General features: G+C 36.7%; 1 protein-coding gene across 2 annotated transcripts in view; it reads left to right on the top strand.

Moving 5' to 3' along the window:
- GRID2 (glutamate ionotropic receptor delta type subunit 2) overlaps positions 1 to 18533 on the top strand; it is a 693976-nt gene that overhangs the window by 397481 nt on the left and 277962 nt on the right. Inside the window, exon 3 of one of the 2 annotated variants that reach the window (XM_027635943.1) lies at positions 7170 to 7454. The exons of the other annotated variant lie outside the window; for it this stretch is intronic. Coding sequence (XP_027491744.1) covers positions 7170 to 7454 — 285 coding nt within the window. The remainder of the gene's footprint in view (positions 1 to 7169; positions 7455 to 18533) is intronic. 2 annotated transcript variants of the gene reach the window in all.

Raw genomic sequence — 18533 nt, 5'->3', positions numbered from 1 at the left:
TATGGCCTCTTTTAATGTCTCAACCGTAAACACTCTGGAAAGCGTGGCAATTTTGGAGAGCATGCTCATGTTCACATGCTAGCAGAGATGGAAGCTAAAGCCACTCTTCAGCTGAAGATTTGTGGCTGTGTAACTTCTTTAAAATGATGGGGGGGGTTAAAAGGTTTTCAGAGAAGTTGAGGCTTCTTGTAGGGCTAGGACCCATTACTTCTCTGAGACAAAGCCTGGGTACAATTTTTGAGTGCCAGGTGAAACCAGATTTAAAAAATATAAGTTGTATTGCTGCTTCTCTACCTGATGTGATAATCTGGCAAGACATACCCTTTTTGTGCCTCTGTAGAACTGAACAGAAGAGCTTGCAGGAAAAAGTAAATAAATCAGGGCATTTGTCTAAAAAGAGAACTTGTGGAACCTTCTGTTTGATAGCCTTTGTAAGCTGTGCCACTTTGAAGCTCTCTCATTGCATCCTGCAAGAGATGTTGTCAAAATACCTTTTATTATAAATCTTGCTTCCCTCCAAACTTGTGAGACTTCTAGTTTATTTGTCCAAGGCTCAGATGAGTTATTAAGTTTTAATGAGATGGATTTAACTTTGCCATAAAGAAATCTGATCCAGAAAAGACTCTCACAAAATGCTTTTCAATATCAAACAATTCTAAAATGGTTGTGGTGTGTTTTGTGCAACAAAGATGCAAATATGCTTTCTGGTAATAGTTTTTTACTGTTAGATATGAGAAGTTTGGATTATTTTTCCCAAACAAATAAATCCCAAGGCTTAGAAAGCACAGCTGTTAAGTCTCAAACACAAGTTTGTTTTACAGTCAGGACAAACTAAAATCCCTTAAAGGTTAATTACAAGTGAATTTAAAATACTGTTAGCAGTCCGACTTGTGTGTAATGTATTGGCGGGAGGGGAAGATTGACTAATGTTTACAGAGCAGATGTAAATGAAGTGGCATTCTATAACCTTACCAAGAAAAGGAACAGGATAGACTCTCTTATCTGCATTGCAGAGGAGAATATTCTTTAAAATCCAGTCAATAATTCTCCCTTCCCCCGTCTTATCCTCATTTCCTTCTGAAGGGTTTTCAGGATATATTAAAAATGTACTGTCACTCTTCTCAAAATAATTCAGTTCTAAGTCAGGGATGAACCACTGTGTTATGAAGGAAAAATAATTTGCAATAGCAGAATTGCTATCCAAAAGTGACTAAAAAGATTTATTGAAAATTTGAGGCCAATCTCACTTGATCATGGGTCTTATAATCACATTTCATTCTACTTCTTGTATCTGAGGTTATGAACACCAAACTGAAAGACCTGTAGTTTATCTGTTTAAACTTCTTGTCAGTTTTCGTGACTGTTTTTATGTGAATACATTATCTTTCTGCAATGAATTGATAAAAGTTTTGGGGAGTGTTGTTTAAAGGTGACAAAGACAAAAGAAAATTGCATTTTTGCTGGCATGACTATTTGATGAGGGGGGAGCAGATCTTCTCAGTGAAAGGAATGCAGACTTGAACCTTGTTCCTTACCGTTTGCAATACGGAATTTACACGCTATGATCCCTCAGTCTTTATCAGCACCCTGAAACTAAGAAAGGATTTGAGGAGCAACCACCAGCATATTCTCAAAATAAACAAGAAATAATAGCTTGTATTTTCAAATCTACATAGAAGTTCTGATCCATTTATAGGTGCTCAAGTCACCTGGAATTGTATTTTGTCCCTTGAATCAGCTATTTATCTTGATTAGGATGTGGATTAGTGCAAGTAAGGAGATGGAAGGGATGATAAATTTCTGGAATGCAATAACAAATCAGTTAATACTCTCTTCATGGCTAATGTATGGGGAAAACCCTATGGACTAGATTATTCTCCCTGACATCTGACCAGATTGTAGGTTCCTGCCATTTGGATGGAATGGGGAACGAATCCGAGTATCCTTCCAGGGAACATGGATTCAGCTGGTGGTGCATTGTACAGGGTCCAAAAGGGAGTATGAAGATTAAAAAAAATGTTTTTGTGGAAAGACTGTACTCCCCTTCTACAGAAATCAAAGGAACACTAATTTGGCCCAATGGTATGGAGTTCTCCTGGTGACAAAGTCCTTGGAGCACTTTCAAAACACAGAGCAGATGCACAAGAAAACAAACTGTTTATAATACATCATTCTCCATCCCAAACCAGAGATATCAGTCAGGAGAGGTTTTCTTTCCCAGTTTCACATTGAAATAAATAGCTTTGAAGCATTACTGTATGTAGATGATATGTGGAAAACATCCAGGAGCAGTGAGATTGAAATTATGTCTGCTTTGAAGAGGACATCCAAGGGAATGGCATTGGGGTGTACAAGTCAAGCCTATGGGACCACAATTCTGGGAGCAAGGTGTAGATCAAATTTCTGTTCGCTCAACATCATCTCTCAGTCAAACAACACTACAATTCTGGGAAGGAGGCTCGTAGCTTTTAAATTATAGAAGATGAAAAGGACCCTAGAATACATCTTTGGTTGTTTAAAGGGATCCTACTCACTCTTTACGCACAGCATTTAGCATTTTCAAAAAACATAATGTTAAGAGTTAATCTGACTTTGTTTAACCAGCAATTAATTGGGAAAAAAGTTGGACTGCTATAGAAGTCTCCAGAGATTTTATACTATTTTTTTTTGTTTGACTTGTCAGTTTGTGGTATATGAGGGTGATGTGTTATGACTTGGTCTCAGGAAAAATAAGGGAGAATAAGTTAGAAAATTCTCATTTTCATAACAATAATTAATTCTCAGTAGCTCAGTTTTTTGGTGTTTCTTATTTATTCCTACATCTGTTTTTAACTTGCTCGTATTTAGAGATTTTTTTTCTTTTCTTTCTATATTATAACAACTAGTAGTTATTTAAGGACCTACCATTGTTTCCATTTTACAGAGAACTCATTTTAAGCACACATTTGTAACCATAGCCATTTAAATTCTGCTTTGCTGGAAGTGCTTGTAGAAGCTGATAGCCTAGATGTAAATTATTTATTTCAAATTGCATTGGCTGTGCTCTTTATTTTAAAAAAAATAGCACACTAAACACAAAATTACGTTTTTTATTTTCTTTAAATGCCTGCCAAACTAACAAGAGATTTTACTCTAAAAGATTGCTTTTTTTGTTACTGGCGATTGGCCCACCAGTGTTGACAATTCAGTAACTGCATTTTGAAAAAAAGATAAGCTGAAGAGTTAAACATAATGCCTCGTGCATGCCAGCATGTGCTGTATGTGCTATGTATATATGCAATGGAGAAACATTTTAAATTATCTTAGTTTATAGACATTCTTGATATTCTCTCTAAGCAATGTGCAAAATTCTGGGTTCAGTTTTATTCCTTTAATTGGTGAAGATGCAATTGTCAATAGCATCTGCTATCTGGTGCTTCAGAGGGTGAATTAATATCTGGACAGCATATATTTAAATATAACTTATAGTAAGAATCAGTATTTTATAAACACTTTACTAATATTCTGATCTTTATTTGTTAAATTTGAAATAGGGCTGTGTACAAATCCATTTGATTTTGACATTTTTACTGTCATGGCTGAGGACTTTACAGACACAGCAATCTTTTTATTTCTTTAGTTGATAGCAAAATAATACTCCTTGATCATACTGGCAGTAGACTAAATACCAGCTTGGAAATACAGCCTCTAAGGAGGTCATTGTAAATTAAATTGCAACAGAGGTTTGAATGCCAAGATAGCATTTCAGTGTATACATATATATATATATATGTGTGTGTATATGTGAGTATGTGAGTTTCTTAACACAGATGGGGTGAAACAGAACTTGTGTATTTCAAGCTCAAGAGAGGAATGCAGCCAGAATTTCAAATATGTTTGAGTTATCGCTTTTAGTTAATTGATAAGATACAGTTGAAAGATTTGGATCATTAGGGAAAAGATTTAATAAAGCTTTTGTTAGTGAGGGGAGAAAAGGCTTAAGAAAACATGTAGGGGAGAAAAGGCTTAAGAGAACATGCAGTTCAAAGTCTTATGGGTTTTATCAATCAGCTCTTCTGCTGGAGATGACAAAAGTTCTGCTTGGCTGAGGAATATATGAATATTGTACATGATAGTTTGACATATTGTATAGGCTTTACTTTGAATGTGTATATGTTGTAGTAATTATATTTTTATTCAAAGAATAATCCAGTCAGTCTGGCTCAGAGGTGAACTCTCAACTCACACACTCATTTTCTAGAAAAACCTCTGAGATATCAGTCCCTTCTCCAGCAGCTAACTCTCTGTGTATTAAATAGTCTCTAAGTGTACAGGAGTAAGGTCTTTTTGTGAGCATAATTAAATGCATATTGCCCCAATACAGCACACATGATTCTCATAAGCATATCATGGAAGAAAGAGACACACGGGCAACTTCAGTCCTGAGGCTATTGTAACAAACGTGATGCAGTGTCAAGGGAGAAGATTTTAATCCTTTATTCAGTTTGTTTGCCAGTATTAACATTCGGCCCTGTGGAGCTAAATGTTCCATGCTGTTTTCTTCCCCTTCATGTTTCAACAACAATTTGCATAAAAAGCATGTTTCCCACTTCACAGCATTACAGGAAGTGTACTGGGTATTCCGAGACTGAAAGTGTGCCTGGAAATTTAGAGATTTTTCAAACAATTTTTCTAATGCAATTTGACTTTGCTTTATTTGTAAAAGTCATGTTTGAGAGATCAGAGGGTCACACTACATATTTTATTTGAGCAGGTGGCATCAGGGCCATAAGAACTTATTTTTTTTTAATTAAAAGTAGGCTTTTGCAAAATCTAACATCAATTTTATTCATATCAGTTCTGTTAATATCTAGCAATATATCGACAAAAAATAGTTTGTTTCTCAGCAGTAGCATTCTCTCTGGGATGTGCAACCTAGATATTGCAGCCCTTGGTACAGGAAAACCATATCAAGAAAGAGATTCAGCAGCTTCCTAAAAATTTAACTTGACAGGCCTTTTATCTTCTTGGGAAGTGATGATAAAGTATTGCAACAAGCAGCATAAAAGATGAATAGCTATTAAGGTTGTTTTGAAATGTTCCAAATTTTAGAAACTTGTGAGATTCTGATAATTTTTTTGTCCAGTTACCAATCATATTTGTTACTTTTCTGAAAAAGGATACTTGTGGTTATGGAAAATATATTCCCTTTAACCTTAAGTCCAGACCTAAGCAGTGTTCAGAGTGTATACAGAGGGAACACTTTATCCTAAGCCAAAACTCTTTGAAACCTCTCTGTGGGAATGCTCTCCCTCCCACATTTAACTGCATGAGAGAATTCAGAAGTGTTCACAATGGACGGAGCCTCAGCAGCAGCATCAGTAGGCCCTGGGAATTCTGCCATTGCATGTTCCAGATCTCTGTAACTCAATGAGAATAATCCACTGGCTTTAGGAGAAGGTGATTCTCTGTAGTCTCGACCTCTGGTGCTATCCTTTGGCTTCAAAGTCAATCTCCATATGGGCCTGAGTGTGGAACTCCATTCCTCACACTGTAAATATTCCTATTGAGATCAGTAAGTATTTGCTAAATAAGATGTTATTCACTGTGAGTAAGGGCCATATTATATGAGACAACAGGTCTGGCACTAGGCTGAATGGCAGGTGTCCACCGAGGCTGCGCAAATCCCGCTCCCCCCGAGGGAAAAGGGGAGATGGAAAAAAACCACACATGAAAACTCGAGATTTACCAAGAAAGGCAGTTTTATATTTACACAGAGAAAAGGAAGAGAACTAATAACACTATGAACACACAGGCAAAGGGAACTAACAGTAAAATTCTACTTCCCACGAGAAGCGATGTCTCAGACAGGTGTAACTGTCTACAGGGCAGCCATCCCGGAAGAAGAGAGGGAGACACCTCGCTTCCTTCTCATCTCTTTTATATCTGAGCTGACATAAGATGGTATGGAATACCTTATTGGTATAATATGAATCAGGTGATCTGTCTGGTTCCTTTTCCCTCCCAGGGAGGGTAACAAACCCATTACAAATATGCTTTCGTATTGTTAAGGGAATATATTCGCACAAGTGAGTTTCTTGGTTTTGCCTGCACCTGTTGCAGAATAGTCCTGAAAAATAAATAATTGTACAGTTTAGTATTAGATATTCATATGCAAATTCATATTAGTCTTTACCATCCCATTACCTAATTTATATGTGTAAATGCAGGTTAACTGCTTGTGTAACTTTACCAGTGGCAAATTGAGTGTTTCAAAATTTAGCCTCAGGTATGCTCTGGGGAATTATGCTACAAGTCCGTGTTGTTTCTTTGTTCGAGCTCTCCAGTCTGCTAGAAACCCAGAATAAACACTTGACTCTGCTTTATTTCACAGGATAACCCTTCAAAATTACAGACCTAATAATTATTACTTCCTTTGATATTTACTGATTGCATTGACATTAATCATGATAAACACCTTTAGTATTAATGTAGATGTCATTAGTATTGTACTTCAGACTGTCTGTTGTAACTCAGCCTTCATTAAAACTACCATTAGTTACAAGGTGTTATTTTTTTCATAGTCAACTTCGTGCCTTTCTTAAGGAAGGGAGGAAAGTTAATATAGAGAAACTGTTCACTGATTTTTGAAAATATTTTGCTATTTATAAGACTAGCTTTTGGAAGGGGGGGATGTTTGAAATAAAAAGAAGTAACATGAGATTTTTCCGTGGACAAGTTAATGTACATAATCCTATTCAGCTGTCTTCAAAAGTTGACAGCAAGCCTGAGCTGTTATTTCTTCAGGCTTTCTCTGTATACTATTCATGGAGCTGTTGTACTAGACTTTGAGGAGTGCTTTTCTCCTTGGGTGGTCATGTTAATTCCATAGCCAAAATCAGTTCTTAATGTTTCTGAGAAGTGCCAGTGGTGCGTGTTGTTTTTAAGGGAAAATTCATTTTTGGACAGGGTAGACAGATCAGTCTTCCAGCTTTCACCACAAGATACCTCGAAGTGAATAGAAAAGCCTCGTGATTTTGATAAATTTTAGGTCTGGATTACTCGATTTATCCGTATTGTACTTGACTGAGCCTGTGGTGTTTCAACTCCCAGTGTCTGTGTTTCAACAGCAAAATAGGCCCTGTGCACTGAACCATTCTCACTCGAAATATTGCTGTGTTTTCTTACAGCCTGTGACCTGATGAACCAAGGCATCCTGGCCCTTGTCAGCTCCATTGGTTGCACCTCAGCAGGATCCCTGCAGTCACTGGCAGATGCCATGCACATCCCTCACCTCTTCATCCAGCGCTCAACGGCAGGAACGCCAAGGAGTGGCTGTGGGCTCACCAGGAGCAACCGCAATGATGACTACACACTCTCCGTCCGCCCCCCTGTCTACTTAAATGATGTCATCTTGAGGGTGGTCACAGAATACGCCTGGCAGAAATTCATTATTTTTTACGATAATGACTATGGTAAGTATTTATTTAGAAGGGTGATTTTTGTCAAATCCATCATTGTTGAAAGCAGTCACATTGCAACTTTATAGTCTTCCAATAGATTATGTTTTGCTTGTGAACATTTATGGTTCTGGCAGCATTTCGCAGTACCTCAGAGAAATATATTTCTAAAATCCATTAACATTTACAGGTTTATTTATAATGTCTTTGTTAGAGTTAGCTGATAAAGGGAGAACTTATCCAGCTTTCTATTCTGCCAGGGTACGAGAAGCATAGAAGTTTTTAGCAAGTTCTCTTGGTTTTTTTGTACTATAGAAATACAAGATGACAATTCAAGAAGCAGCATGTATGACTTGCATTCTGTGAATTTATTTACTGTATGGTGAATCTCTGTTGGCATTTATTTACTGGCCAGAAGCTGAAGCGGTGGTGAATGTAGGTCAGAGGTTTGGCAAGAATGACTTGCTATTCATAAATGTAAAACTTGTCGAAAGAAGTTCTGTAGAGCGAAGAACTTGAGAAGGAGGCCTGGAGAAGACAACAGTCCCTCTTTTTTGAGTTCATTCAGTATGCCTGAAAGGTGCTGAATTGATGGTTTTTGTGTGATTGAGTAAGTGTGACACAGATGGCAGCGTCACAAGACTGCACCATCCAGCTCGGTGACTCAGCCAATTTTGGAACAGATATTTTCTACAGCTGAGAGGAGAACTGAATAGATTTCTCCAGTATAGGTGCATTATCTAACTAATTTAATGATCCTTTTTTCTATGGAAAATTGCTTTGAAAACAGACATGTTTTCTTCAGATGCATCAAATATTCATAAGTCATCATGATGGGTTTGGATGAGCACTTTAAAAGTTATTTTCAAAGTTAAATTTTTAAGTTATGGAAAAATGCTCACTTCAGCGATTTGCCGTGTGTAATATCTGGTTCATTCAGGTCAGGTGTTATTGATTTTTGTACCCTGCCTACATAATAAATTCTTAAATTAGAAGGATAGAAAATGATGAATAGGACAATTCCTCTCAATAACAAAACAGCACCTAAAAGCACCAACCATGGGATAAGGAACATACACACACATACACATACAAACATTAAAAAGGCTTGCAGCTGAGAGTATTTTTGTTAAGAAATTATGAGTCTGTGTATTTAACTACCAGGTAGCTATGAAGACAACTATAATCTTTCCAGCTAAAAAGTTTTTTTTTGCATGCATTGAGTGTTAAAATCTCAAAAAAAATTATTATTAATATTTTTGAATAATTATTTTTTAAAATACTGGGTTTAAATTATTTAAGTTTCATTATTTAATTTGAGAATGCAGTTCAGACACCATGTTATTTTGTCCTTGATTTCTGGGTAAGAACTTAATAATGATGTTACTAACGTAACACAGATGCCTGTCTTCAAGGAATGAGTTTCAAACCAGTAGCTCATTCAGTGACACATTATCCTTAGATGTGACATGTGGGGCAAATATTAAGTCTTTCTACCAGCCTCTATGGCATTCTGAATTCAGTAATCTACAAGTAATGTCCACTGACCAAGACAGATGAATAATCTGCCTGATCAGTGATTACTATCACATACATCAGGAAAAGGTGTAAAAAACAAATTCTTCATGTAGCATATACTGAGCAGTGTGTCCACTTTCTAACTAATTGCATGGTTTGGGTATTTTTCAGGAGGTTGGCTTGTTGGTTTGTTGTTTTTTTTTTGGGGGGGGGGGGTGCAGGGCAGTGTACATATTTTGGGATTAATACAACAAATAGAAACATTTTAAATGCAACCTGATTTTAAATTAACCTGCAACTCTGAATAGAGGTATTACCTGTGCAATGGTACATTTCTTTAAACTGTATTAAATTCTTGATTTCAATAGCCATCCTAGTGCAGCAAGAAATTTCTATAATCTTTTTTTGCTTCCTACAGTTCTTTATAAAATTTTATGTTGCTGGTTTCATAGACTATCTCCTCTTCCACTTTCAATAAGGAACAAGAGAGAGAAGTTTCAGATCGTCATCTCTCACCTGAGGCCTCTCTCATTTATTTCCATTGCCATGAGAGTTGTTTGCTGACTCTCCATTCTCTCTTCTTGCTAGTACTGGAATGCCTCCCTAATTCTTCACTACCCTATTTCAGGAGAAATCATCAGGCTTGACACTGTGTTTTGCTTGTTTGTAATTCTTTTACTCAGCTTTTGATCTATGACAACACGTGTTTTTCTTGTACACGTGATGACATTATTTTCTTAGCATCCCCTAGAGAGCAATTTTGCCAGATTTTTATAAATAGTAACTAATTATGTCACTTCCTCCACTTTTCCTGCTATTTTATTGATAAACCAAATGCATTTCCCATATGTTAGCACTGTACATTTTCTCTTCTCGGGTTCTCTATTGACGGAAGAGGAACTTGCACAGAGGGAGGGGCAAAAAAATTAATGGCATGAAAAGAGGAGCTGGAATCACTTTTTAATGGATTACAGAGTGAAGTCTGAATTCAGTATTCACTATGCTTTGAGCGGCAGGTTGGACAATGTGACATCCTGAAATCCCATCGGACTCTTAATTATTCTGTGATTCTGTGATGTTTGAGAAAGCCATTCTTTAGAAGGATCTGTAGATGTGAAATATTTTTAAAAATAAAACAAAAATTCCAACATCAGTTTGGATTTTATAAAAGAGAGTTGGCCCAAGAATCCCAGAAGAGCCTGAGGAAGGGAACATTAACATTAGCTTCCATGCCTGTTTTAGTAAAGAGTCAAAACTGCTAATGCAGATATGGGGTGGAAGTCCAGGGGTAATCCATCCAGTCCAGTGTCAGTGCAACCACGGGTGGTTGCAATATCCTCTGGAAGATCCTAGTCCCATTCCTCAACTTTCTTGAGAGGATCTGCTGCAGCGTGAGATTTATTTTTTTTCTCAGCTCATACAGATGTAAAATAAAAATCTTGTTGGAAGCTTTGCTCAGTTTAACTGCTTACAGTAGTGAATATTAGATATTTTAATATAACATTTAGTTTTAAACACTGAAGTAGATAGGAATTCAATACTCAAATTAGAATTAATTTCATATTAGGAAGAAATTATTGATATGTTTTGCACATCCTTCTGCAAAACTGAAACTCATGCAAATAACAATTTCTTTCCCTGGTGGTATTTTTTCATATGTGATGATCATTCCTTCTCAAGGTGTGTATCACAGCTTGAAGCGATGTTTCCATAGCAGTTGATGATACTTGAGAAGTAATGGAATATAGATTCTGGTATGTGTTAATCCTTTACTTTTTTCTAATTGCTGCCATTTTTTTTTAAGTTAGAAAACATGAAAGCACTGATGGACCAACTGGTTCCAGCAAACACCAGAATTCCAGTACCTTCCTTTCTGATAAATTATTTTGTATAGTGATTTAATTTAGTGATTTAAATCAAAATATTTTAGTTGTATTCCTGAAATTATTTCCAGTAGGTAGATTGACGATTGACTATTCTAACACAGAAGAAAAGACACCTTGATAATAGAAAAAAATATATTTTGCTACTGTTGACTTAGTTAATCTGAGTGAAGACTTTAGTAAATCTGTAATCTTTAGAGCCTTGCCAGTAGCAAATGTAAGGCTGACACACAGTAACAATTAATGAGTGAGATGTAAGAAAAGGGAACTTGAACAGGCTTAGGTAATGTTTGTTTGTATTTTGTTTAGTACAATTGTATCTTTACCTTTAGTGTATAAATTCAGATGAACTTCTGAAAATCAGAATGAGTCTTCTTTTCCCTCATCCTTGCTCTCTGCTGGGATGACCTAGATCAAAGTCTCAGTTCAATTAGTTCCCTTGGATGGTGTGTTTTGTTCCTTCAGGTAAAACAAGTTAAGGCCTGCCCAGGATATGAAATCTGATTTTGTTTAAGAAAATTTAATATGAAGATATTAAAAGCATTCAAGAACGCTTCTGCACTTCTTCAAATGCCATTAAAGACAGTCTTCTTGCAGAGATAAAGAGTAGGTGGCACGAAATGCAGCAAAATTATGCAGTAGACTGATGCCTTTCTCAAACTGCTATTAAAATTACTATCCACACACTATGTACAAGCCAAATTTACTTCATTTAAGCAGCCAAATTAGCTCCTACTCATTTCATTCTTGACTGCTCAGCTCAATCTGTAGGATCACTGTGCAGAACGTATCTGTGCATCTCCTTACAAGTAGATATACAAGTAGAGAGTGGGAAATTCCTCCACTACATCACTGAACTCATCCCTAGGACCTTCATCACCCTTTCAGTGAAGGCATTTTCATACTGGACACTATAAATGTATAACTTATACCTTTGGAAATTGCAAAGTTTAGATTTGTAGAGAGAGACACTGACATCTGTAAACATTTTGAGCAAGCTTTGCCAAGTTATTACACCTTTAGGGTTTCAAGTTCAAAGTAAGCAAAATGCAGGTTGAAACAGCAAATCCTACCTCATCCACAGACTGGCATTTAACAATGGTAGGTACCCAAAAACTAACATGAAAAAGACCCTTGAACATTAATCACAGAATGAAATAGTAATTTGTGATGGGAATGTGTGAGACCAGGCTATATAAGCAATGTGATTGACCTAGAATCCCAGCATATTGTTGGTTTTTATCTCTGTGATGTATCAACAAGGGGCAAGCTTTTGTAATTCATGTTTTACTCTTCAGGCAGTTTACAGTTCACTCTGTTTTCCAGGAATATGTAGATACTTTTCTGTAGTAGTAAATTCTTTATGAAGAAACCAGTCAATCATTGCAAGAACATAGTTGTGAATTTTGTGCAATTTACACTGTAGGTATCTCTGCTTTTCTAAGATGAAAGACAGAAAGTCTAGCTGTTTGAAAACATTTATTTTTCATGTTTTGTTGCTGCTAAAGCAGATAGAAAGATTCTGCACTTTTTCTCTGGAAAGGTTGAGGGAATAAGGTTTTTTTCTGGAGAATTAATTTTATCTTAATCCTTATTCTATTTTACAGTGATAGGAGTAGCATTTTTAAGCCCTTATGTATTTTATATTAAAAACCAATTTCTTAACCCCTCTTCTTTGTCCAAATTTCTGGCCTTAACCCTGTGTCTTTCATCGCAGTGTGTCTTTGATATACAACCATCACTGGAGATTTATGCAGTATTTACTGATTCCAGGACTAAGATATCTTTGCTTACGGTTTTTTGACCTTCCTACTTATAATACGGATATTTGGCAATGGATATTTGCCATTCCCTTAGGTGGTAATTTAGTTTTAACCTTTGCAAAGAAGAGAAACAAAGCAAGCATGAAGGCTAAGAAGGGGATTTGTTCTGTGAGGCTAAAGGAGGCATTCCCATAGCAAATAGAGGTTGAAGAAGTAATTGAAAAGACTTGGCTGGAATGGAAGGGAGCTTAGCAGTAAGAAAGAGTTTAGTGGGCATCTGTCTTGAAGAAACTTCCTCATGGATCTACCCTCTTGCTCATTCTGAGAAGCGGATGCAGAGGGTGTGGTTGTACTGGCAATGATCGGTTAGAGCATAGTGCTAATAATGCCAAGGTTGTGAGTTTGATCCCCGTAGAGGCCATTCACCTATGAGTTGGACTTGATGACCCTTGTGGGTCCCTTCCAACTCAGAATATTCTGTAATTCTGTGATTCGTCATATACAGGGTTTCCGATTATTTCTGCATCAGGAAAGGGTGAAGGCAGTGGTGTGAGTTACCTCGTCTCTAAAAAGATATCTCAAGCTCAGTCTGAGAGAAGATGTTGGAGGAAGACATAAAATAAAATAGAATATCAAGAAGGAGAGCAGTGACATCTGTAATGCTGAGGAGCTCAACCAGGAAGCTTCCTACCCCAGGAAGGCGGTGGTTTTCAAACAAATTGAGTGTAATGCTGTAGAATTGGAGTGCTGTTCTTTAAAGATCCCATGAAAAAAAGGATTATACCTGGAACTTGAAAGGCTGAGCTGCTTGGAAAAAGGCTACCTCCTATGTCGTAAGAGGAGTGATATTCTGAGATGATGCCCATCTGTTCATATGGGCCCTGGATTTCTAGCACTTTGTTCAAAACCCATATAGAGTAAGTAATCCTGTTGACACTTTCCTGCACACATATTTTCCAGAAATAAATATATGATGACCACTGGCATAAATGGGCTTGAAACCATAACATTTTCAAATCATGTAAAGTTTTAGTGCAAGTTTGATAAAGGCTCATAAAAGAATCGTGTTCTCTTTAATCGATTGCAAATGGTTATAATTACCCTGAGGCTGTTTTCAGCTGCCTGATGACTATAATATTCTCAAGTCTGTCTCCAGACAGTCTTAAAACTGTTTATTACTCATCTGGCACTTTGCCAACTTCCCATACTCATTTACTTCACTATGCCTCAATAAACATATAATTAATTCAAGCTTATTATTGAACTTTTTTTTCCCATTAGTATTTACTATGTCATTCAGATAAAGAAAGGCACATGTGTTTTTCATCTGTGTAACTTTACTGTGTCAGCTAATTATATTGCAAGTTAGCAGCTGTTTTTGAGAACTTCTGTAACAACTTGCTTTTGCTGATTGACATTACCACTGGAAATTGAGTATATATTTTGGTTGACCCTGAAATTATTCCACTTCTGAGATAACTTATGAATTATTCTATAAAATTTCTCTAGTGGAACAATGGACATACTTCTCCTTTTCAGCTGTATAATGGTTGGAGAAATGTATTCCAGGAGCTATAAGTGAATATGTAGAAAGGCAAGAGAATGTTTGTGGCTCCCTTATTTTGCAGTCTTTAAGGATGGAATGGATAAAGCATTCAAAGGCTTGGCCTGACAAATCTGCATTGTCTTAGTAAGCTGAGGTCAAAATAAAACTGTAGGTGCTTCTGTATTATCTGTATAGTCAGTAAACTGTAAATGAGGTACTATCTTGAGGTTTTGCAGAGGTACAAGATTGCATTTGTATATGCAGTCTGCGAACATCAGAAGAAAAGTGATTTATTTTAAGAATATTTGAATTCCTGAAGCTTGTACTGATATCTACTAATGTTTGCTAAATATTTTTCAATTCTCAACACATTGTTTTATCTTCTGAGAAGTATCAAAATTGAGTTTGTAAATCGATATTTTGGCAGCTAAATAACTGAACAGTAATCAAATGAGAAAACTACTGTGCAAAGTACTTTTTGCATTTTGAATTGAAGAAATTATATCACCATTGGAAAAAAAAAAGGGATGAATTAGGTATAATAACACTGTAAATGTCAGGTAGTATTATAAATTGAAAAGAAAACTTCTCTTGGAGAGTTTTAACACCAGTCAAGAAAAAGAGCAAACAGAAAGACAGGAAAAAGCTGAAAATATTTATCACAGAGTTCATAAATCTTAGTTTTGTAGGTTATGTTCTTCACAGGCCTAGTTCACTCATAAAATATTCTTGTTTCTATACTGTAAACTTTTAATCATCTGAAAAGTGTTATTTAGGAAGAGACTGATGCACAGTCAGAGAACAATTTGTCTTAAGGGAGTTTATAACACATATCAAATTGTAGAATAGAATCATAGAATGTTTTGGGTTGGAAGGAACATTAATGATAATCTAGTTCCAATGCCCCTGTCATGGATAGGGACAGATCCCACTAGACCAGGTTGCTCCATCCAACCTGACCTTGAACACTTCCAGGGATGGGGCATCCACAGCTTCTCTGGGCAACCTGTGCCAATGCCTCACCACCATTATAGTATATCTAACCTAAATTTCCCCTCTTTTGTTTTGAACCAATTACTCCTTGTCCTGTCACTACAGTTTCTGATGAAGAGTACCCCTCTGGATTCCTTGTGAGCCCCCTTCAGATGATGGGAAGGTTGATATGAGGTCTCCACTCAACCTTCTCTTGTCCAGGCTGAACAGCTCCAACTTTCTCACCTGTCATATAGTCACACTTAGTTTATCACCAAGAAGTTTGCAAGAACAGTGACTTTGCTGTTCCTTACCCCATCTCCTTCGAAGGGTTGCTTATGAGAACCAACAGGTAGAGTTGGTGTGTCATACAAACAGAAATATAGTGTATATATATACACACTTCTTATTAAATAAAGGCATTTATCTACACAGAGGTATAAATCTCTGATGAAGAGTTGTATAGGATTGAAGTGCAATTTTTCAAGTTTGGCATAATTTGAAGGTACTAGGCAGGGAAAATTTATTTCTTTGCAGGAGGCTGTTTTTCTCAAAGACAACTCCTAGAAGCCTTTTGGAAATCTCTAATGCAAACTGTAGTTAAAAGGAAATTGAATGAAGAGGTAGAAAGCAGATTACACAGTCAAAAGTACATGATTATAGAATATTGCCATGTCAGCCTCCATGACTGAGGGGTGATCACAGTCTGACTTCCTTTCTATTTTTGAGAAGCTAAGGTAACAACTGTTACTCTGAAGGATTGGTTGTAGCTTCGTTTTTATTTCTCTTTTTTATCCTTTTCTTTTTTCCTCTTTCTTTCCAGTTTAAAAAAAAAAAAAAAGAAACTCAAAGGAAACATCTTGTGCCAATCATCAGTAAAGTTAGAAACTGAAGTCTAGTAGGATTTGAAAACTGCAAAAGTTGATATCTCTTCCTCAACATTGATATTTTGCATATTTACAGGATAATTTCTAATAATTGATGTATGGTATGAAACAAAAAATAGTTAATGTAAATGACATTTCAATGAACATTTAAATCAAGGATTAAATAGATATTGCACTAGTACCAAAATAGTTCATATCAAACAACAAAAATTGAAGTTACTTGCTGATAACGCAGTTGGAAATGGAAATATCTTCAAAAAAGGAAAAAAAGTGTATAAGTATATTTTTTCTTTTTCTGATACTTTTCCTGATACTAAGAAATTTGAGAAAATTTGTTGTCTTCTTTTTGTGTGTGTGAAATTTTTGAAAATTGCAAACATGAGGCAAAAACTCAGTCATTCTTATCATTTACAAATTTTCAGTTTCCCTAAAGAAATACCATCCCCACTTGTTAGGTTCTAGAAATTCTGATAATATGAGATTTTGTATATAATTAAACATTTGAACTTGATTTACTTCTAATGAGTTTGAACTACTGCTATATTCTCTGAAGCTAGATCATCCAGTTGAAACAGCTCACATAACTGGTCCCTCTCAGTCCCCAAATGACAATATGAAAGAGCTATCAAGTTGGGTTTTTGTGGTTTTGTTTTTCTTTTAATTTGTTCATTTTAATTTGGAAGTTCACCAAATGACATATAGGCTGACTAATGAGAGGGAATCTCACTGCCGCAAAAGTAAAATGAAGTACTGTTATTGAATCATCATGCAAAATTGTTGTTTTCCTCAGTCTAGATCTTAACCATGTTAATAGATATCAACATGTGCACAGGAATGCAAACACTTTGCTCAAGTCTTTATACAGAGCAGTGGCACCATCAGAGTCCAGCTGAAGCTGCTCATCTACCTTGTGTACAGTGCATTTCCACAGTTAATAGTTGCTGTCATGTTAACCATCACCGTGTAAGGAAGAATCACTGTGCTAGACCTGTAAAGCTATCTTGATAAGAATTTGAAGTGTTATTTGTTATACAATGGCTTTTCTCATCAACTGTACAGATAAAATGGTCTTTTGTGTAAATCAACCAGTGAATATTTATGGCAGTGCATTCACCTTTGCTACCACAGCTGAATCAGTTGGTATTTATCAGCTAGATACTCTGAGGAAAATGTTCTCAGATCTAAAATGGCATCAGAGGAAGGATGAGCTAATGACTGTAAACCAGGTTTGAGATAACAAAAGTGCAGAGTGCCTTGTAATTTAGGTGGAATACAATGACAGAGGTGAATGGCTTAATTTATTATCATTCATGAATAGTGCCATCTTTCTCTTCTCCTGATTATATTGTGGTCTGAAATTTTTTTAGGAACTTTACATCTACTTGGAGATTTCTCATTTTTAATAAGGGTAAAAGAGGTACTTAGCATGTAAGATTATTGTTTGTTGTTCATTTTGTACAGCTTATCAAATCTTCACTGCATATACATCCTGGCATGAGATGCCTGAAAACCAGCATATTTTGTTCTAGGATCATTAGATTTTCCCCAAGATGGGAAGGGACCTGCTCCGTCTGTATAGAAACAGAGATGGCAAAAGAAAATTATGTGGCGTCAGAGGGAACAAAGAAGTGAGACAAGCATCTGGTCCAGTGATCAAAAAAACCCTTGTGGAAGAATCATAGAATATCCTGAGTTGAAAGGGATTCACAAGGATCATGAAAGTCCAATTCCTGGCCCTGCACAGGACAGCCCAGAGAATCACACCATGTGCCTGAGAGTGTTGTCCAAACACTGCTTGAATTCTGGCCATCTTGGTGCTGTGACCACTTCTCTGAGGAGCCTCTTCCAGTACCCAATAACCTTATGGATGAAGAACCTTTTCCTGATATCAAATCTAAACCTCCCCTAACACAGCTTAATGCTGTCACTGGTCACAAGAGAGGACATCAGTACTTGCATTTCCGCTTCCATCTGTGAGGAAGCTGTAGAGTGCAATGAGGTCTTCCCTCAATCTCCTCCAGGCTGAACAAACCAAGTGACCTCAGCCACTCCTTGTATGCCTTCCCCTCAAGGCCCTTCACTATCTTTGTAGCCCTCCTTTGTATGCTCTTTAATAGCTTTATATCTTTCTTATATTGTGGCACCTAAAACTGCACAGAGAAGGCCACACCAGTGCAGAGCAGAGCAGGACAATCTCCTCCCTCGACCGGCTGGCGATGCTTTGCCTGATGCCCTCCCAGACACGGTTGGCCCTCCTGGCTGCAAGGGCACTGCTGACTCATATTCAACTTGTCATTGACTAGGACCCCCAGGTCCCTTTCCACATTTGACTTTTTTTAATGTTAAGATCATGCAATGTAAGTCAGGAATCTTCTTGATCCAAGTTTATCACATATACAGTGTAGAAACCTTAATGAAAAGAGAGCAAAGACCCAATTTCTCCTGTAATCTGATGTGGAAGAAAGCTGCAGATTTTAAGTGGTCGTGATCTCCTGAAAATACTAGCTCCTTTTCCCTATCACTTG

Source organism: Corapipo altera, unplaced genomic scaffold (assembly GCF_003945725.1).
Source record: "Corapipo altera isolate COAL_440 unplaced genomic scaffold, ASM394572v1 22b, whole genome shotgun sequence".
Taxonomy (NCBI): domain Eukaryota; kingdom Metazoa; phylum Chordata; class Aves; order Passeriformes; family Pipridae; genus Corapipo; species Corapipo altera.
Note: the sequence above shows the minus strand (reverse complement) of the source record. Positions and strands in the feature narration are given on the sequence as shown.